Source organism: Eleginops maclovinus, chromosome 13 (genome assembly GCF_036324505.1).
Source record: "Eleginops maclovinus isolate JMC-PN-2008 ecotype Puerto Natales chromosome 13, JC_Emac_rtc_rv5, whole genome shotgun sequence".
Lineage (NCBI taxonomy): Eukaryota > Metazoa > Chordata > Actinopteri > Perciformes > Eleginopidae > Eleginops > Eleginops maclovinus.
Window position 1 is genome coordinate 6056066 of NC_086361.1, and position 21681 is coordinate 6077746.

Here is a 21681-nt window from a genome sequence, read left to right on the forward strand (position 1 = left end):
AGTGAGCCTTTTCTTCTTCTGTTAATTGGTTCACTCAAAAAAAAAAAAAGTTTCATTTACAACATGTTTTTATCTCGTCAGGTTAAAAACTGTAGAAGTCCTGATGCGGAGCCTGGAGGAAGCAGAAAGCCAGGTCAGGAATAATGAGAGCAGACTAAGTGAAGAGGACATTGTTCCTGCAGACACAACGGCCATTAAGAACCTCAGAGACCAACTAGGGGTAAGTGATGCATAATAAATATCGCCTAAACTCTCCTTAAGGCTCATGTGGTGAATCTATAGACTCTAACCTTTGTTCTGCATCCTTTTCCTGATTTCTCAATCCAGAAGTGGCAGGATGATTTCGTGGATCAGGAGGGCTTCTTCCAGTCCCTGCAGACGGAGGTAGCTTGTGCCAAAGAAGCTGGGTCTCAGCTCAGCAGGCTACACCCCGACCGCAGCCCCGAGCTGGAACGCCTCCAGGAGAGAGCCAATCAGATGACAGACAGGTGGAGCGGAGTCAAGAGACAGATGGACACACGGTGAGCAACACCGAGTGAAGGTGTTGGGGTAAAGGAAAAGATTAGAGGATGAGAAGAGTAAAAGGAGAAGAATGTAAAGGTTGAAATTGAATCTTGTATTATAAGAAAGTTCTTGAATCTTGGAAAAAATGTATGACCGTGTACAAGGCAAACGCACATCAAAATTCATGTCAGGATTATCTGGTCCAAAAGAATTGTGATGTACTATATGTACTTGAACATACTTATCCAAACATGTTCAAAACTCTTAAAATGTAAGAAAAAATATTAAAATGACTTTACCTGACACTTGATAAGAAACAAATATTTGTATTGCGTCACAGATACGACACATTGTTTTATTTAAAAAAACAACCCATCAAACAATCTTAAATAAAGTAATCATAAACAATAACTTCCTCATGCATGCATTAAGGAGGAAAAACGTTTCAACTGTGAGAGCACAATATTCACAACTATCCCAATAATGCAAATTCACTTCAAATATCCCATCACTACCGTGTATAATTATCTTTAATTATTTAGAAACATTGAGATAACAGAACAAAGGCTTATACTACATGTATGTTTATATGTACAATAAGCATGTTTGTTACATGTTCTGACGGTCCATGTGTTCCTATTGCAGACGGACAGATCTAGAGTCTGTGGGCTCGGCCCTGCAGCAGTACAGAGATGGACACTCTGCTCTCATCAACTGGATCGAAGAAACGACAAAGAGACAAGAGAACACACATCCCGGACAGACGGACAGCAAGGCGCTGTCGGAACAACTGGCCCAGCAGACGGTCAGTAACACTGATGACATTACTTTAAAACACTGACACATTGAACCCAACAGTCTTGTATAACAATATGATTTTGTTTGGCTTCTTCAGGCATTAGTAGCTGAGATCGAACAGAACCAGACCAAACTAGACGAGTGCCAGACTCACTCCAAACAGTACTGCACCTTAGTGAAGGTAGGAGACTCTTTCTGTTTTTATATCATACACAATGTGTCAAGTATGTGAGTGTCACTTTACAAAATATAATAAAAAATATTAGTTTTATTTCAAGTATTTAAAAAGAATTATCTGCTTTCCTTATTTTTATTATCATTGATTTTTTTTTGTTAAGTTTGGTATTTATAAGTTTTCTTTCCTTCATTTCACTATTGTCTACAAGGATGAAATGCGTCAATAAATAAAAGTTGTATATATTTTTAAACAATGTAATACTCTCTCTAGTAAATGATGGTTGCCTAGCCACTCTCTTACTGACTTGTGTCCCACCATGTGTGTGTAGGATTATGAGATGCAGCTGATGACCTACAGAGCCTTTGTAGAATCTACACAAAAGTCCCCTGTCAAGAGGAGGAGGATGCACTCTTCCTCTGACGCCATCACACATGAGGTGAGGCTGGACCGTCAGATGTTATTAATATTGCTACATTATTGAATATTAGAACAATGATTCTATCAGAGCCAGTCCATCACAGATCCCTTGTAATTGTTTCTGGCTGTTTCTCTGCAGTTCATGGACTTGCGCACACGCTACACAGCCTTGGTCACCTTGACAACGCAGCATGTGAAATACATCAGCGATGCTTTGAGAAGACTAGAAGAAGAAGAGGTGGGACTTTTTTGTCATATTATATCACTGGAGCTTCAAAAAAAGAAACATTTCTGTTTAATAGCTAGAGAAAAAAGTTTCAATAATTGTTTTTTAATGATTTATTTAGTAAGTAAATGTTTTTATTCCGAGCAGAAAGAGGTGGAGGAGGAGAAGCAGGCGAGGGTTGGGCAGGTTTCCGACCTGCTTGGCTGGGTCAAGGGCCTCCAGGGACGGACCGGGGGCCCCAACGCCGAGTCCTCACTTGCTGCTCAGCAGGTACAGCAAAAAGCTTGTTATTTTTTATCATCATATTCTTATTATCATATATTATACACATTAAGCTAAAGACAATTTGCATTTTTGCGAGCCGGTGCATAATGATTTCCCGCAAGGTGACCAGGACACCTGTTGGGTTCATTTTGCAATAACAACGTTGTTATAACAACACAGTTTATTCATTTAATTTCAAAATTGAATATCCAACAAAGCCTTTTGGTAAATAAGTTTAAGGGATAGTGTTTCCTTGTGAATAAAATGTATTTAGCTGTTTAACTAACATGTTAAAATGGCAGTTGATCCAAGTTGTTCTTACTAAGTGCATCATGCGTTTGTGTTCTTCTGAAGGCCATCAGTGAACAGCTGGCAGCTAAGAAAGATGAAGTGGCAGAAGCCATAAGGAGCACTCAGGTCTTCCTGCTGTCAAAACAGGCCAGCAAGTAAGTTTGGATCAGATGGACACACACATTGAACAGACAACTCATTCAGTACACACACTGTTTGACATTCCCTTTGTACCCTTTTATATGGTAAAATGCAAAACACCGGGACACTCACAACCTATTCAAACAGTGCATGCTCATTTAGTTGAATGTCATGGAAATTCTGAGTTAAGACGTCAGACTCTGGATATTTTTATTCAAGTTTGGTAAATTTGGGGAATTGAATGAAGGGTCAGGGGAAAGTGTGTTGTATGTATGGACTTACATTTTTTGGTGCTTTTTTAAAACCAAGTTGTGGTTAAAACAGAACTAGAGCTAGTACCTACACATTTGTGTTTCTAGAAAGAACTCAAAAGGATGACCCAATAATGAAATATTTGTTCACATCATCACACTATAAACACCTTAATCCCACATGCTCTAACCTCCCCGTGTGCTCTCCAGGCTGTCCCCAGAGGAGCGCGCCAATGTGGAGGCTCAGCTGGACCAGCTGATGTCCACCTACAACCAGCTGTGTACCAGCTCCTCCCAGCAGCTGCAGCAACTGGAGCAGCAACTGGCCAAAGAGGAGGAAAGAAAGGTATATTGGTTGGAGGGACGGGCCAAGTTGGAATGCCGATTTGTGACAATAGTGTTCTCTTCAGGGGTTTCGCAAGCTTTTCAAAATGTAAATGTGAAACATGTTCCTGTGAGTGTGAAATTGCTTGCAAGCTAAGCACAAGTTCAAGTATGGGCCAGCAGGAGTGTGTGTGTCGTACAGCATGTTGTGTGTTCACAGAGCATTTTGACAAACATCACCACTGTTGACGAGTATCACTCATTGACTTGGTTTAACAAACATCACAGACCCTTTTCAGACATGTATTCAGATGATTAGAAATAGTGTTTTATATTTTTGGAACTTTAGTTAATAGACGTTGAAATATGCTGTACTCTGCAGACCAATTTGTTGTTAAGTGTTTAAATGAAGTGGTAACGTTGACACAGAGGGGTAAAATAGAATTCACTGGATAACACTGTCTGAATTGGGCCTTAGCATGGAGTGTTTCACTCTCCTAAAAGCCTGCAGTCATTTCATTACCTATACCATTCCTAGTTTTTGTCATCTTCATCGTCATTGTCATCAGAAAACACATCTGCTGAACTGCTAACATGGTTAACACATGGCCTTAGTGGTGCCGCACTGGAGCAGCGCTGCCAAGTCATGCTAGCAGTTAGCTAGAAGCTGTAGAGCTCCGCTTTTTGCAGATCCATCATTAGAATTGTTTTTGGTCAGAAATTAGATGCACCTTTTATGTTTCACTTTCATTTCTTTAGTCTCAAAATAGTATCATGCTACTTTTCTTTATGTTGTAGTTAAATTATGCAACATAAAGTAAAAGCATTACATTTTATTATTATTTTTACCACCATGTACAGTCAATCAATCACACATCCACAGTCAGTTTTCAGTTTGTCAAACAATGTTTCCTTAAATCCAACATCGGTCAAAAAAGGTTTAAATGTGTGTGAGAATATCAGGTTTCAAGGAATCCTTGATGATGATCAATATGTCCTGAAAGCTGCACCTTATAATGGATTACTATGTGAAAGCTGTTTTTACAGGGAACTTGTATGTTGTAAAAAAAATGCTCACTGAGTGCACCAGAGGCCAGCTATGCACAAAAAACACTTCACCATTTGAGCATGTTGTGTCCAGATCACGTGTGTGTGTGAATTTATGTGTTTGTTCTAATGCATACTATGTGTGAAACTTTCAACCAGCATTTTGCTTAAAAACCACTAACAGCAGCCAAAACGTCTGAGGTCTGAGCCAAGGATCAGAACGAGATGTGGAAAAGAAAACCAGACATTTATAAACACGCTTAATCTGCATATCGGGTTACTTTTTAGTTATGTACAAAGCCATAATGTGTCTCACTGGACAACACTTTTAAAGTGCCTTGCCAATGACAATGAATAGCTACAGCACAATCTAATGTGAATCATCGTTTAATTTCAATAACAGTATCAGGCATCTGTGCAACTAAAGTGTTAAACATACATACAAAATGGTGTTTGTTGGGATATATTGTCATATAGACAATTTGGCCTTTGTTAGTTTCAATTTCACCGTGCCATAGTTGATATTTGAGGCTTTACTAGTCTAAATTAAAGTCAACAGGAGGTTTTAGTGTCAGTGCAGTGATAGATGTCATAATGAAGAGTGGCATGCCGAATGCTAACAACCAGCTTCTCACCTGTCGCGCCTCGCTCTGCCGAGCCATAAGCTGGCCTATTAATGTGTGTGCCACGGGACAATCCCTCACGGTAAGTAGTGCTCGCTTTCTCTATTACTGTTGCATGTACGTTTTTTTCACAATTCTATTCTACTATACTTCTGAATATTGCTGTATTGTCCTGCCTTTTTTGTTTCTAGTTGCTTTGTTGCATGCTTAGTGCTTGTTTTAGAATAGTAGTGGTAAGTATTAAAGCGCTTCGTTATATAAAAAAGATATCCAAAAACTGGAAAAAAAACATTCAGATTCCTATAACATAAACTTAGAAGTATCATGCCAACCAAAACAATTTCAGTTTTTTAATTTTATCCTTGTTTATGTTTTTGTGGCAAGTGGGTTTTCTAACTTTTTCCGATTCTACCACCTAATTTTCTTCATTATATATTATATAATAAACTTGTAACATAATGTAGTACATTTGCTGTCTTAAGTTTTCATAACACATTGCTCATTGCGAAAATAAATGTCAACTGAAATTCTGTTTTTCTTTTTTTTTTTTAGAATCAAATTGCCATTGCTGGAGTAATTGACTTGGGAACAGTGGAAACATTCCCAGTGTTCAAAGCAGCCCAACGAGGCCTTATTGACCAGGACACCTGCCATGTACTGCTTGAGGCCCAGCTCGTTATGGGTGGGCTCCTTAAGCCTGACTCCCCTGTCAATCTTTCACTGGAACAAGGTCTAGCTCAAGGTTTAATTGACACCCATTATAGACAATCCCTTTCTGAGCTAGAAACTGCCTTGCTGTTGGTGGAAAATACTAAGTCTACATATGACCAAAAACAAATTGTGTTGCCAGTAGCCACAGCCATTGAATTTGGGCTCATCGGAGAGGAGGTGGGACTTCGCATTTTAGAACTCCAGTTAAACACTGGAGGCTTGAGAAACTCAGTCGGAGAACTTATGAGTTTAGAGCAAGCAGACGACAAGAGACTCTTGACTCCCAGAACCCTTTCCAAACTCCATTCAAGACAACATAATAAAGAGCTGATTGATCCAAACACAGCAGAAAATGTAAATCTGAATGAGCTTCAACAGCGATGTGTCAAAAATGACCACTCTGGTCTCCTCTACTCCCTGTCAAACAGCAACCCGGAGGAACTGTTTGCCTCCAGTCCGGAAGAAAAGTTGGCATATTCCGTGCAGTCCAGGAAGGTCTGATTGATCGGAAAGTAACTGTAAGACTTCTTGAAGCTCAACTCCTGTCCGGTGGTATTGCTGACCCACGATCTGGCCACCGGATGACAATTGATGAGGCTGTTCGCCATGGGCTTATGGGACAAGATCTAGCCTGTGACATGTTAGCACGTCAGTTGCAAAATGGTGGAATTCTAGACCCTTACACTAGAGAACGGCTGAACTTGGAAGAGAGCATTCACAGAGATCTTCTCTCTCCTCGTTTGGCTCTGTTAGTCCTTGAGTCTCTTTGGGCTTTCAAGGGTATACTCTGGCCTGAATCCGGAGAAATCCTGCCAATTGTTGAAGCTATTCAACAAGGAGTTATCTCAGGAGAACTGTCTAGAAACATCTTAAGGAAGCGACATACCATTGGGGCTTTGTACAACCCTGAAAACCTCCAGGTCCTTCCCCTAAACCAGGCTGCTGAAGATGCCCTTGAGCACAGTGTGGTCAGTTTTCTCAAGGACATCCGCATCCCAGATGTTCTTTCCAGCATGAACCAGTCAGGTATCCCATCCCTTAACCGCTTGAGCTTGGGTTCCACAAGCTCCTCTCCACCTCCATCATCTCCAACACTTTCAACCTCTCCTTCAGTCGTTTACTTGGAAACAGCACTTAAACATGGAATGAATCCTGAAGAACAAGCAAAACAAAAACTGCTGCTTCACCTCATGACTCACAGCTATGTGGATGCCCATTCTGGAAAGCGATTGGTGCTGCTTGACCCTGAGCTGGTAGAGTCAGTCAAAGCTACTCAACTGGTTGCTGGAGACTCTGTATATGAAAGCACGTTGACTACAGATGAGCAGGGGAAGCTGCAAATGGAGAGTGAGTTCAGTTCAGAAGATGAAGGGGTGAGTGTAGAAAAAAGTTCTAAAGTAGTCGAGAGTGAAAAAGCTGTGATAATTAGCACAGAAAGTCTACAAGAAAGGTATAATGGAAAGAATGACAATAAATTGCTCCATAAACCATCAGTTGTTGTAGGGAGTGCTAAAGCAGCAAAAAATGAAAAGGGTGTGGATAAAAATGCTAAAGCTCAAAAGAAAGACATGTCTGATCATGAAGCTTTGATCGCTTCAGCTAAAAACATTAAAGGTCAAAAACAGCTTGAAGTAATTGAGTTCAAACCCAGGGATATGGCTGGTCAAGACACCAGTACAACCTCAACAGTAGCTAGAAAAACAACTACAGAGCCACTCAAAACAATGAAAGAACAACTCCCACTGAGAGAAAAAACAAATGAAGATGTTAAACCAAAACAATGTGACAATGAAAAAGATATAAAATGTTCCAGACTGAATCAGAAAGGACTACACAAAATATAACATTGCCTAAAAAAGACACTGACTCAAAGCATGCTAAGGAGTTTGATGAAAATTCAGCAGGGGAGATGGAAGGGGAGGATGCTGAACTGTCAAAGTTAGTCCTAGAGCTCAAACAGGGAGGTCTGATGACAGAGGAAGGGGAAAGGCTTCTCCCAGATGAGGCAGTAGCCCAGGGTGTCCTTCCCGGTCACACGGCAGTTAAATTAATGGCCCAGGCAGGTCTGTTTGGAGGTTTTCTAGATGCCAGCAGCGGTGAATCACTTAGCATGGATGATGTCTTGCAGGAGGGTTTACTAGATGAAGATCTAATGTGGAGTGTCCTGAAGTCAGATAAAACCCTTTCAGGGGTTGTGGATGTGGAAAAAAGACAGATCTGTGGGGTAAGGCAGGCTGCTCAGGGAGGGCTGATTGACCCTAACACAGCTGCTCGACTTCTAGAAGCCCAGGTGGCGTCTGGAGGGATTGTTGACCTTCTAAGGGATAAGAAAGTTTCTGTCACTCTAGCAGCGAAAATGGGATTGATTGATGAGAACCAAAGAGAAGAATTGTTGGCACTAGAGAAGGCTTACAAAGGAAGGGATTCAGATTCAACAACAACCCTTACTAAAGCCAGTTTACAGCTACAGATGGAAGGTGTTATTGACCCAGAGTCCAAGTCTGCAGTGCCTCTGGAGCAGGCAATCCAGAAAGGGTTAATTAGATCTGAGGATGTTTATCAAGTGTTGGCAAGGCAGGTGGCTGAGGGTGGTGTAATACATCATGCTTCAGGTATGAGGCTTTCAGTCCCTGATGCTGTAGATAGAGGTCTAGTGGATCGCTCCATTGCTCCTGGGCTTGAAGAACTAGAGTGGGTCTACCAAGGAAAAGTCAGCTCTTCATCCCACCTAGAAGCAGTTGTTTTACAGGCATCGACAGGAGCCATTTTAGACCCCGAGTCTGGATGTAAACTGACATTGACAGAGGCTGTTTCTATGGGTCTTTTAGGTGAGAATATTGCTAGTGAAACCATGGCTTCTTCTGCTGTAGCACAAGGAGTGCTTGACCCTGAAACTGCACGCATTGTGCCTTATTCAGAGCTTGTAAACCAGGGTAAAATAGATATTGAAACAGGCAAACGTTTCTTGGAGGTGAAACTATTCAGAGGTGTTCAGGATGAGGAAACCGGAGACAGCTTGACCCTTCCTGAAGCCGTTGCATCAAAAAAGGTTGACCCAGTTCCAGCATTGAGGCTGCTTCAGAGCCAGGCAGACAGTGGAGGGATCATTGATATCAGAACTGGAGAAAGGCTTCCCCTATCTGAAGCCTGCGAAAGAGGTTTAATTGAAGACAGTATGGTCAGAACAATTGCCACCAACCAGTTTTTGAAAGGAGGCTTGGTTGATCCTGCAACTGGACAACAAGTGTCTTCTCTCAACGAGGCCATTGCGAAACGACTGATACCTAATGACGTAGCTTTAGAGATTCAGGAGAAATTGGCTTCTTTTGCACTGGAGGTTAATGAAGGTAGCGATACATCTGTTGCCACATCAAGCGGTACATACAGCCCTGCTGTTATATTGTCAGTTTCAAGCCCTGATAGTCCAACAAATTGGTCAGGTGTAATTACTGAGGGGACTTCAAGATCTCCATTTTCAATGCAAGGTTTAGGAATTACAGAGGAAAATGGAAAGACATTCACCTCCATAATCCCAGACCAGTCACTGCCGTGCCATCCTTCTACTGAAGAAGAAAAAGTGCAGGTGTCTGTGGAAGAAAAGGCTTCAATTGGGCCAGACCAGTCCATAGACCTCTTGTGTAAATTTGCAACTAATGTTGAGAAAAGAATACAGGAAGCAATAGAAGAGATTGTACCACAGACAAACGTCAAACAATCAAAGCCTCGTCCCAAGCAGAAAAGTATGCAAATAGGTGCAATTGAGACTCATGATAAACAAAAAGAAAATATTTTCAAAGGTTCTGTTGTAGAAACCATTGAGGCACATGAACATGATATTGACAAAAACTCACAGGCAGAGGTCATAAAAGGAGCTGCTGTTTTAAAGTCAGATGGGGAACCTGTGAAAGTAGGGAAAAAGAAGAGTGGACCCAGTGATGAGATCACATCAATGGCCCATAGTGATTCTAAAGATGGAAACCCAGCAGCCGAAGTTAAAGATGACAGAGAAAGCAAAGATTTTATTGAAGTATCAACATTGAGTGAAGAGGATTACGGAAAGAGTGGTGTGGCAACAAAGAGAGAAGATGTTGTGGATAAGAAGGTAGTGGTAGAGAAAGACAAACCGGTAGATATAGAATGTAGCCCTGATAGTGAGCAGTCAGAACAGTTAATGACCTCTCTATCCAAAGACACAGAAAGCAAAAGCAAGAAAAAGAGGAAAAATAAAAAGAATGGAAAGGGTAAAGAAGCAGAGAGAGAAACACACCCTCAAGAGATAAAACATTCTTCTCAAATTCATCAAGCTGATACACATATTCAAGGGCCTCCTGAGACTGCTGAAGTGGTCTCAGAGAAGCTTGCAACACAAGACAAATGTAAGAAATCAAAGATTCATGGTCCGGCAGATTCTACTGGGCCTTCCCATTTAGAAAGTGAATCAAAGATTGGAAAGACTGAATCTGAAAATGAATTGGTCAAACAGGAACAGGAATCAGTTCAAACCACTCAGCAATTCACAGAACATACTGTTGAGGCAGAGAAGGATACATTAAAAAGGACATTATCAAAGGATGCAGAAAATGATGATATGAAAGAGGAGAGCAAAAGAGAGGAGCAGAAAGAAAAAATTGAAAATAGGGTGTCAGTCCATCAGCAACCAGAACAACCAGAGAGCAGTCAGGAGGTCAAGAAAGGGAAGGAGCAAGAATTGCCTCAGAAATCTACTCTACCAAACAACGAGAAAGCAGCCTTGCTAATGAAAGCCAAAGAGAGCATTCTTAAAAAGGTGTTTGAAAAAGGAGTGACTGAAAAGCAGGCTGCCGAGGAGCTGCAGGCGCTACGCAAGGAGGTGGGGAGTCAAGGCAAGACTGTAAAGTCACAAACTCAACCAACTAAAGCTGATGTAGTGGAGAGTCATGGTGTCAGAGATGATGCTGGCAAGAGAATCGATGGTTCACCAAAAGAGAGTGCAGAAGAGAAGATGGTCCCAGAGGATGAGACTGTAGAGAAACTTTCTGGTAAGGAGACCCAACTTTGTGAGGCTTCTTCAACCAAGGGAGAGGAGGGCAGAGGTTTTGGGGAACAAGAAATTAATACTGCTCCATCAGTCTTGTCTAAAGAAACTCAGCAAAGCAAGCGGAAAAAGAAGAACAAGAAGTCCAAGATTCCTAAGTTGACAGAGGCTGAGACAGACAAGGTACTGCCCGATGAAAAAGTGGATTCAGAAGTCACACAAACAACCCCAAAACCTGCAATGGCTAAATCAGATTTAGATGACTTGACAGCAGAGCAGGGGGTGGACATACAAACTGATAGTCAGTCGGCCAGTGATCTGACTAGACCCTTAGTTGGTGACAAGGCCAATGAAGTGAGGACTTCTGTTACTCACGTTAAAGCAGCTGAGACAAGTCAACACAGTACCACACATTTATGTAAATCAGAAGAACTCAATCCTAACATCGAGGAACAAACACAATCGGCAGGGGTTACATCTATAGGTAAAGAAGAATCCCAATCAGAACCCAAAAATGCTGGCCAATCCATAGACATTACTCAAAAAGCAGTTACATGCAAACCAGACATTCAACCCCCAAGTCAATCTGTGGCTCTTGGAACACAACCAGATAAAACCGTAGGGAAAAGCAGAAAGAAGAGAAGGAACCAACCACCTGGAGTTGATAGCACCAATGTTCCCAAAGCAAACACTCTAAAAGACCAACAGCAACATCTTGAGTGTAAAGAATCAGCACCTTCACTCTCAGAAGATACTTCAACAGAGTCTGAATCTCTTGGAGCCCCTGAGTCTGACTCAGCCTCTGAGAGTTGGGGGGAAGGAGAGCATGATGTCGGAGAGAGCCGAGATATCGTAGTAAACAAAGAAGGGGTGACATCCATGACCGGCAAGGTAAGATAGCCACTGGTAGAGTTTAAGTATGTTTATTTAAGTACACATCTGAGGTTTTTTAATTGAGTATTTCCATTGTATGCAATGTTATAATACTACTCTACTACATTTTAGACTCAAATGTACTTTATACTCAGCTACATTTCTCTGACTGCTTATGTTACTTTTCCATCCCCCTGTTGTCCAGTCCAAACCATGTATCTCCAAATTTGGTGATCTGGAATGTGAATATTTCTGATAAATTGAACTTTAAAGACACCCTTTGTGTTTTGAAAACATTATCTTACTTCTTAAATGAAATAAACTCCTTAAAACGTCTCTTGGAGCAGTTGGAAACTAATCATCCTTTAACTTAGAGACAAAGGATCAAAACACTGGAAGTAGATAATGATTTGTAAACAATATAGATTACTATAGAGGAAACAGTCTGCTGCTTAAAGGTTTAATTATGTTTTGTTGTATATTTTGCCTTTTTCACAGTCATCATTGATGCGGCAAGAGTGCTTGGAGCATGACCAGCAAATTGTAGCCCTGGTGTCCATGGTAAGACACATCGAGGTCCGACTCAAACAGCAGCAACAGCAGTCTGTCGGCCGTAGCCTTATCGCCTTGGATGACATCATCACACAGTCTGAGGTGAAAGAATGAGCATACTTACCTGATAGAGATGTGCTGTCATATTACTGGGATGCCAACCAACATGAATGTACATTTTGGACACTTTAATTATTTTGCAGTGTCAGTTGGGTACTTTGTTCCTAGACCAAAAAGCTGATTCAAGGATAAGCCTCTTAGCAACTGGCATCAAGTAAACTTTTGTTTTCTTTTCTTAATCTGTCCCTTAGACTCTGGACCTTGAGTTGCGTGACTTGGAGACTGCAGTCAACAAAGAGGTGGAGGCTGCTGAAGAACTGTTGAAGCCCAGACCTAAAGACGTTCCTCCGCAGCTCCTATTGGCTATGGAGAAGGATGGGCGGAGCCTGGCCCGTGGGTATGAGGCTGCCCGAGCACTTTCTGAGGGCATTCTGCAAAGTCTACGAGACCATAGAGACTCATACAAGGTAAAAATATCAGTCTTGAGTAAACCAGAATGTTGCTCATTTGTTGTTTAGGTTAATCGGAAACATCATTCTTATTAAAGTAATTGGAAGAGGTTATTTAGAAGGATTATCTTTTTTGGTTCGAGAAAAACTTAATTTCTTAAGTGTAGATGTTTGATTTTATTCACCCTGACATTTATCAGGAGGCAATAACAGCTGAGCAGAAGTCCCTCGGAGGACGAGTAGAGAATCTGCTCTCTTGGTTGAGGGAGACAGAGGCTCAGATGAATGGTGGAATGGCGGGGATGGATAAAATGGACACGGCAAAGAAAGAAGATGATAGTGATCAGCTTACTCAGCAGCTGAATATCTGCAAGGTAAGTTCTGTCCGATCTGAAGAAAATGTTTAATCCTTCTTTTAAAATTATATTATATCATTATTTTACTCTTTAAATACAAAGTCAGAGTTGCAAAACTATTCCTTAATGCTAATTAAACTACTTTCAATTCAATCAAAAGCCATTTAACATTGTGGCTATGCATATCATGAAGGTAACAGGTCAATAAGGTAAACTAAGAGCTGTCACCCTGTAACTTGTTAAGTTGATTTCTTACATTAATACAGTTAAAAGTTTTCTGAAATACTACGTTTTCAAATGAGGCATTTTGTTGTTAAATATGTGTTAATTTCCATACGTTACTGGAGCGAATTCAGAATATTGGACCAAGCAGGGCTCAAAATGATTGTTTTGTTTTGGTAACATATTAAAGTCAAAGGTTTCAAATACAGTACATTTTGGATACCTCCTTTTCCATATATCCACAAATGGATGAAGCCATGAAACACATTTTTATTTTAGAAATAAATGATTAAGTAAATCAGGCTTTGAATTATATATGAACCAACCCCTCTGTAAAAATCTTCAGAATATAGATAGCAATGAAACTGGAATAGTTGGTGTATGTACGTGCTAGCTCAGAGTACGAAAAAATGAATAAATGTTTGTACTCTATTTAACTCTTTTCTGTCTCTTTACTTTAAGGAGCTCCAGGCCTCTCTGACGGCTCGCTCCAGTGAGGTCAATGGCACCGCCTTTGACATCCAGGTGTTCATCTCAGAGCGGGCCCAGGACCTGGCCCCCGAGCAGAGTCGGCAGCTCCTGGGTCAGCTCCAGCAGCTGCAGAGGGCCTTCCACCTGGCCTCAGGACAAGCTCAGGCCTGGGCTGATGCCCTCTCCGCCCAGAAGGAGAGGGAGGAGGATCGGCAGCGCAGGGAGAGACTGAAAGAAGAGGGGCAGGACAGAGAGAGGCAGATTGCGAGGGATAGAGAGGTTTGGAAAACGATGATTGAGTTGGATTGGTTTGAAATTCTTCGCTTTTTCTCACTTATACATTTAGAATTCTGCTTTAACAGTATATTTCAAAGCTTTATTTGTCATGCTATGAACTTTTGCCATGCTTTCCTACACAACATAGTAAGCACGTTCTATGAAATTAAACTAATTTAAGACTACAAACTTTAGAAGGCTGATCTAAACAAGCTAATCTCCATCAAAATTAAACTAGTAGTACCATTATACATCACCTTAAACCTGCACTCATCATTTCATATTTCTATAGCAACCCACTGCTGCTCTGTTTGTAAATGCTTTGCCACTTTACATGAACAGTATCACCACCGTCACTCCTACTTAACAAGCTTTTTATGCTACTCTGCATGTCTCTGTAACATGTGTTTTATTAACCTGTTTGCCTTGCTGTTCCAGATTGCCACTGAAGGAAATCGCTTGTGTCACGGCGGTAACGGCTAGAGATTGTTTAGCAGAAAAGCCTTGCAGGCTACAGTGCTTCACTGTTTTTCCTCATCTCCCCCTGAGTACAGAGGAGGAAGAGGAAAAACAGCCGATAAACAAATATTTGTTTGATTTCTCTCTGTATTGTTGTTGTTGCTTGACCAACATGTTGATGTGAAGGTTCTTTATGTGTGTCTGCGTGTGTGTGTGATCTCTGGACACAAACTGCTCAAAGCTTAGCAAAGTGTGCACAACACAACCATTGTGTTATTTCGGGGTCAAATATGCCTAAAGTGTGAAAAACTGATAGTTGGATCAAACATGCAAAACATAACCCAGGTTAATGGCTTATGATAGTCATGCCAATTTCAGTTTTTCTCACATTTTCTTTCTTTTTTTTGGTCTTTTTCCTTTCTTTCTTCCTCATTTATTCATCTCAGGTGGTTCAACAGCAGAAGGCCGAATGCACTCAGAAACTAGAAGGCCTCACCATGTGGCTGGCTGGAGCTGCCAGCTTTTTGGCCGGTCAGAAAAGTGGAGCAGAGTCAGGTGACGTGAACGTCTTGAAAGAGAAACAACAAAAAATAAAGGTAAGAAAATGTAATTGCCACGTGAAGAATCTAAAGGGCACTTTACATCTCATGCACCATCATGTGCTCGGTGAACATCTTTTCGTCTTTGACCGAATCAATTTTTCTCCAGGAATCACAGAAGGACCTCCAGGCCAAAGGGGAGGCCGTTGCAGAGGCTATCCGCTCTGTGGAGGAGCTGCTGGCAGACAAAGGAGAGAGTCTGAGCCCGGAGGAGAGGAAGAACCTCCAGGGGGCGCTAACAAGACTGAAGGAGCAGTACAGCACCCTCAAAGATTCAGCAGACACGTCTCTGTCAGAGCTAGACACCGCCATCAGCACCACGGTGCAACAGAACACACAGAGGGTAAGAACAAGACAGTATATAGATATATATATCTATATTCTACAAACCGTTTATATTGGGCTCCATTCACCAGTATCTTCTTAAAAATGTGGTCTCCTATTTGTTCTTGAGAAAGGTCCAAAGAAAAAAGTTATTCAAATGTAGATTTGTTCATAGTAATAACTCAGATTTCTTATAATGAAACCATTGTCCTCAATAGTTAAAATTTGAGACCGCAATGGTTGTGTGCACACAGGAATTTTAAAGAAAAACTGAGAGAATTAAGTCAAGAATTTCAAAAGGAAAGTGTATTTGAATCACTTATTTTGCCTTAACCAAATATTTCACCACTCGCAATTGGAGTGGTGAAAAATGGGATATTGCACGAGTCAATATTGCAATTTTGTTAAAACTCTGATGATTAATTGTGAAGCTCAAGAAGAGTGCTTCTGCAGGAATATATTGAGTAGTCTCAGTTGTGGATATAAAAAAATAATTCAAGATTAAATGTATTATTTTTAAGTTATATATATATTTTATTATACAACTTCAAAAAGACCCCAACAAAATTTTGCACAAACATGTGAGCACTAAATGTACCACAAGTACCCTGTTGAATATGCATAGATTCAGTTTTTCATTTAAGAACAAATTCCAAATATTGCATTTATTTTATTTTCATGTATTATTATTATTTTAAAGATATTTTTTGGGCCACCTGTGCCTTAATTTAGGAGACAGGGATGAAAGGGGCTAAATAGAGGGGATGACATCTTTGAATAGTCCCTGGGTGCATTCGAATCCCGATCCCCTGAAAGAGGGCCGCACCCAGCACCGCGGTCTATACCAGCTCTACGTTGACCCAATTATGTGAAAAGATGTATTGTTGTATGAGGCACTTCGTTGACTTGTAGCTTATTTTCTTCCTCTCCTCTCCTTCAGGCTAAGGCTGAAGAGGATCTCCAGGAGACTCAGGGCCAGATAGACTCTCTGCTGAAAGACTTATCTTCTCTGAACCAACCAGGCGGGAAAGGAGTTGGATCTGGAGATTCGCCTGATGCATCATACTCACAGCCAGAGGGTGCTGTGATGTCACACACAGAGATGCTGCAGGTTAGAATCTCTACTCTACATGTGTTTAGCACATTAAACGTACCTATTACCATCTAATGACCTTTGACCTCCTCCTCAGACTGAGCTGCAGCAGCTGCAGGCTCAACAGGCTCAGCTGCTCCAGATCACCCAGTCCACTCGCTCCCTTCTGGACCAACCGGACTCCACCGTCTCTCCTGAGGAGAAGCAGCGTCTCCGGGCTGCGCTGGATCAGCTCCAGGCCCAGCACCTGGAGAGGCTGCAGAGCTGCCAGGTACTCCAAATAAAGTCACAGCAATGCCTCCAGACTGGCCTTATGTCCCCGGATCTGGGATATGTGGTTTCAACTGCACCTTGGCCATCACAAAAACAAAAATGGTTAACTGACTGCTAATGCTGTAACTATTTATTCTAGGACCGTCTGAGGAAGTCTGAGTCTCTGAAGGACGATCTGACCAAGTTCCTCCAAGAACACGGAAGTCTGGGGACCTGGCTGGAACAAAATGAGCAGGAGCTGCGTTCCCTGGGGGAAGGAGAAACTGATGCACAAGGACTGAAGGGCAGGCTGGAGGAGCACAGGAAGGTACATGCAAAGATAACATATATTAGAATATAAACCATGTATGGTATAAGTTAATATTTCTTTATATTTATATGTCCAGCTCTTCAGGGAACTGTGTGAGTTTATAGTTGCTTTTTAACATGCTGCAGACTCCCCACAAGAGGGAGCCGTTCACACTTCAGACCAAATTTGCTAATTTCTCTTTGAAAGGAAATCAAAAGCAGCATTTTTATTTTTTTCTGGCTTAAACGTAACCCTTCTTTTACTCTGAGAAGAAATTAATGGGACACTGCTTGAATAGTGTGAACTTGAAATTGAGAAAGAGACGATTAATGCAATAGAACTTACATTTTTTCGGTTTAAAACGTTAACAAAAAAAATGAAAACGGCCAAAATCTTACATTGCTTTTTCAGTTGCAGTACTAATACAGCCCTAATAACAGTGTTGTACACTGGCATGTCTCTTATCTGCAGGTTCAGACTGCGGCTGCTCTTACTCCCCCTCCTATTGGTCGGGCATGTTGCACTGAGAGTCTGAATATCCAGACTTTGTGGCTCTGCTTTATGTTATATCGGCTGCGACTGGTTTCAGGTGCTTTGAACTAAATGTGCAGAGAAATATCTCTCTGCATGTGAACCGAGTGCGGCTGAGTGAAAACACACACCGACCTTCTCTTTTTTTTTACCTGTAATTATCCATGGAAGAGTGAGTTTCCACGCTCAGTTTCCATACGCTTTGCCATGCCGTGATTTACAGTAATCACGTTCTCATCCGAGAGACCCCACTAACACTGTTCTGGATCATTTCCTATTAAAAGTCCCTTGATATAACATGTGTAACTATCCTTTCCCAGCCGTTCTGTATATTTGATATAGCAACCTGCTTTGTCATGACTATATTTCCATTTCCATTGTTTTTCTTAAAATGTCATTACCTGATTGATCTCCTTCTGACCTGTGACTGTGTGTGTATTTCCAGCTTGCTGAAGATGTAATCTGCCACAAGGCGGACCTGCGCTTCGTCTCCATCTCGGGTCAGAAGGTTCTGGACTCCGTTCAAGGAGCTCTGGAGCAGGTTGGGGGTTCGGACCCAGCTCTGGACAGCACCAAGAAGCTGGTGACTGACAAGCTGCAGGACGCTAACCACAGATACACAAGCCTGCACACAAAGGTGAGGGAGGCTAGTTTTTATGAGTGGTGCTCAAATAATGACTTTCTTACTCTTTTATCTCAACTTCAAACACACATTGAAAATGTTTTTGGTGTGTGCAGTCAACAGAGTTAGGCGGCCGTTTGTCCGGCCTGCTGGAAAGGTACCAGCACTACCAGGATGAGGTAGTGTCCCTCCACTCGTGGCTCAGCACTCAGGAACAGAACCAAAGCATAGCCAAGCCCAGCGGAGACACTGACCCCAAGAACCTGCAGGACACACTCCGACAAGTACAGGTGAAGCATCAATAAAAAAACATCAACATAAATAAAACATGCAGTGAGAAAAAAGAAAAAAAAAACTAGAGTTCAGGATTTCTCCAGCTCTTTTTACATTTACGTTGTTTTCAGAAATTAACGTCGAAAGTGACATTTTTTATATTATTTATTAATAACATATTTTTATAACAACCCTTAAAACCCATTCAAACTGACTTAAACACACACACACACACACACACACACACACTCCTGCACACACTGGGGGAGGGATACTAGTAAGCAGTCCTTATTAACCACATGTCACTGACACAGCAGTTCATACAATTGTGACACAGGGATACAGTGATACTAAAGCAAAACAGGTATGAAGAAGACAATCAGTATAAAACTACAAATACAAGTTGAATCCTGATATTTCATAAAAGAGGCCCGAAAATTCTGTGGGAACTCCTTTTAAACGTCCTTCTCAGCTTTAGAAATGGTTTAATATGTCTATAGCTGAATCCCCAATTTGAGTCTTAAGTAACCAGGTTTGATAAGTGTGTGCTCTCCGTCCTCAGCTGCTGCAGGACGAACTGGCTGAGCGCTCGGTGCAGCTGGAGAAGGTGAAGAGAGCCGGCAGAGATCTGGTCAGCACTGAAGAGTCTCCATCACTGAAAGCTGTGGACATCCTCTGTGCTGCAGGTAAAAGACTCATTCAGCAGGTGTTATTATGGATGAATGTAAAAATAACGTCAATGAATGGAGAATTTATGAGATTTAAAGAAGCGCAATATTCAAATGTTCATCCTCCTGAGATGTGTTAATACTTTTAACTATGATTTCCCGCTCCTTCTCTTCAGATGGCCTGGAGAAGAGGTTTGGCTCCCTCTCTGCGTCGGTGTCGGAGCGGGCGGAGCAGCTGCAGACGGTGGTGGCGCAGTCGGTCAGCGTGCAGGAGGGTCTGAAGGCTCTGCTCGGCTGGCTGGACCAACTCGCTCTTAACCCGGGTCCTGTGGAGCCCACCGCACAGGACGTGCAAGATGCCCTCACACAGAATCAGGTACAAGTACACCTAAAGTCATTGGAAACACTTTGTTTGGGTAGACCATCTTCAACTTATATCTATAGGATTTTCAGCATTTTAACACATGAGATGAATCAATTCAACTTTGTCTGTTGATGTTTAAAACATTCTCCTTCAACATTCAATTACATACTTACATATACTAACATCTAGGGCTTGTTAAACATAACTAAATAAAATTATATTAATGGATACTGCAAATGAAATAAGATTAATGATATATTTATATATAAAAATATATATCAAATAATCATAGTGTGATGTTTGTATAATTCTTTTCAAACAGAGATATTTTACTAAGTTTGCAGAATACGCTTTGGAGGCCTCTATGCGGCACTACAATATTCTTAAATCAGAATAATGTTTACTCATATTTTGCCTGTAACAAAATCCTAATGTCAGCGGCCGTCTCACATAAAATGTGCTATTGAAGAAGATGTAAGAAAATAGAGACGAAAGCTTCTTATTTCACTACAGGAGGTGTGTCTTATTTATACAGCCCAAAATGTTGGGAAGAAGTTTGGAATGTTGTTCAACTATGTACGTTACCATAGTAACACTCTGACTATGTCCAACTCTAACTGTGTTAGTGTTATTAAGAAACAACACATTGCTTGTGTTTAACCACAGGTTGAGTGAGTACAGCTCAACTAAAGTATTCTCTAAGATTTCATATACTATATGGATAATCTGTAAAACATCTACAGAAAAATCTAAACAGTTCTTAAGGCTGTAATGTACCAAAATGCTTATAAAAGAGTGTGTAGACTGAGTATCACCATATTATTTGTTGATTGTTGATCTAAAAAGCGAAAATTGCAATCTAAATTGAATTACTTCTCGTGTTTTCCCAGAAACTTCGACAGGAGCTTCTGTCCCGGCAGGGCAGCGTTGAAGCAACACGAGACTCCATTTCCAAACTCCTGCAGAGCTCGGACTCCTCCACGGCCTCCGGCCTGCAGGGCTCTTTAGACGAGCTGACTCAGCGCTACGCCGCAGCACAGGGCAGCCAGGCAGAGAGCGAGGCCGAGCTCAAAGGGCTGCTGCCCCGGCTGGAAAGCTATGAGCGGCTGGGGGCGGACCTGCAGGTCTTCACCCAGAGCCGGCTGAAAGCCCTGAGCCCGGGGGGGCAGCCTGAGCGCAGCGTGGACGACTACAGGCAGACAATCGAGGTCAGCAGTTATATCACACAACAGTCTGAGACCTTAAAGCCTCGAGAGATAAGTGGATAAGTTCTGCTGCTGGTGCCTTCATCGCTTCTGTTGTGCATCTTTCTTCAGGAGGTCAAGTCTGAGCTAGAGCAGGAAGCCGGCCAGCTGAAGTCCTTCTGCAACCTCGGCACCGATCTGAGCCAATCAAAAGCTTTCAATAACACGCAAAGCCTATTGGATAATGTCAAAGGAGTGTCCGATGAGTTCACCCAACTGGAAGCCAATGTCAACCAAAGGTACCATTTTTATACTCCTTTTTTATTCATTCAGCCATACATGTGAAGTTCTAAAATGTGTCTTACATTTTCCTCACTTTGCAGAGAAAGGTTTGTCCTTTTTTATAGAAAAACATACATTTAAAATCAATATTGTGATCTTAGCGTGGTGTTGTCAGTAGGAAATAATTATAAAAATAGACTGATTTGAATTAGTATTTTATAAGAACTAATCCTTCTTATGATTTCTGCAGCATACCATAAATGACACAAGGGGGCAGCAAACACAAATCTTTTAGGGCACGACCAATGTTTTAGCTTTACATTTTTGGTGCTCAAATGACAAGCTTCAGTTCCAGTGGTCTGACAACACAGAACCTTCAGCACCAGATGTAGCGAAACCTAAATATTGAGATTTGATTTGATAGGATACTAATGAAAAAACATGTGAGAACAGACCACGCCGCTGGCATTTACAACATTTATTTTCTAATTGTGTAGCCTTCACAGAGCACCAGTTGCTATGCCTACCCTGTGTGAGGTGGATTCAGCCGCTTGAAGCCTGTCAGAAGAGGGTCTGGGAAATTATAAATACCATCAGTCTGGTGCAGATTTATTTCTTTATATAACTAATATTAGCTGTTAATGGACATATTAAATATATCCTGATCAGATA

General features: G+C 41.5%; 1 protein-coding gene across 1 annotated transcript in view; it reads left to right on the plus strand.

The window, feature by feature from the left end:
- macf1a (microtubule actin crosslinking factor 1a) overlaps nt 1–21681 on the plus strand; it is a 211262-nt gene that overhangs the window by 119554 nt on the left and 70027 nt on the right. The window contains 27 exon segments of the mRNA XM_063899408.1: nt 82–220; nt 328–521; nt 1150–1309; nt 1400–1483; nt 1809–1916; nt 2037–2135; nt 2271–2393; nt 2742–2833; nt 3281–3416; nt 5617–6181; nt 6184–7584; nt 7587–11680; nt 12161–12316; nt 12526–12741; nt 12924–13097; nt 13764–14051; nt 14954–15103; nt 15216–15449; nt 16371–16541; nt 16621–16794; nt 16936–17103; nt 18062–18253; nt 18355–18528; nt 19074–19197; nt 19356–19555; nt 20434–20751; nt 20860–21026. Coding sequence (XP_063755478.1) covers nt 82–220; nt 328–521; nt 1150–1309; nt 1400–1483; nt 1809–1916; nt 2037–2135; nt 2271–2393; nt 2742–2833; nt 3281–3416; nt 5617–6181; nt 6184–7584; nt 7587–11680; nt 12161–12316; nt 12526–12741; nt 12924–13097; nt 13764–14051; nt 14954–15103; nt 15216–15449; nt 16371–16541; nt 16621–16794; nt 16936–17103; nt 18062–18253; nt 18355–18528; nt 19074–19197; nt 19356–19555; nt 20434–20751; nt 20860–21026 — 10101 coding nt within the window.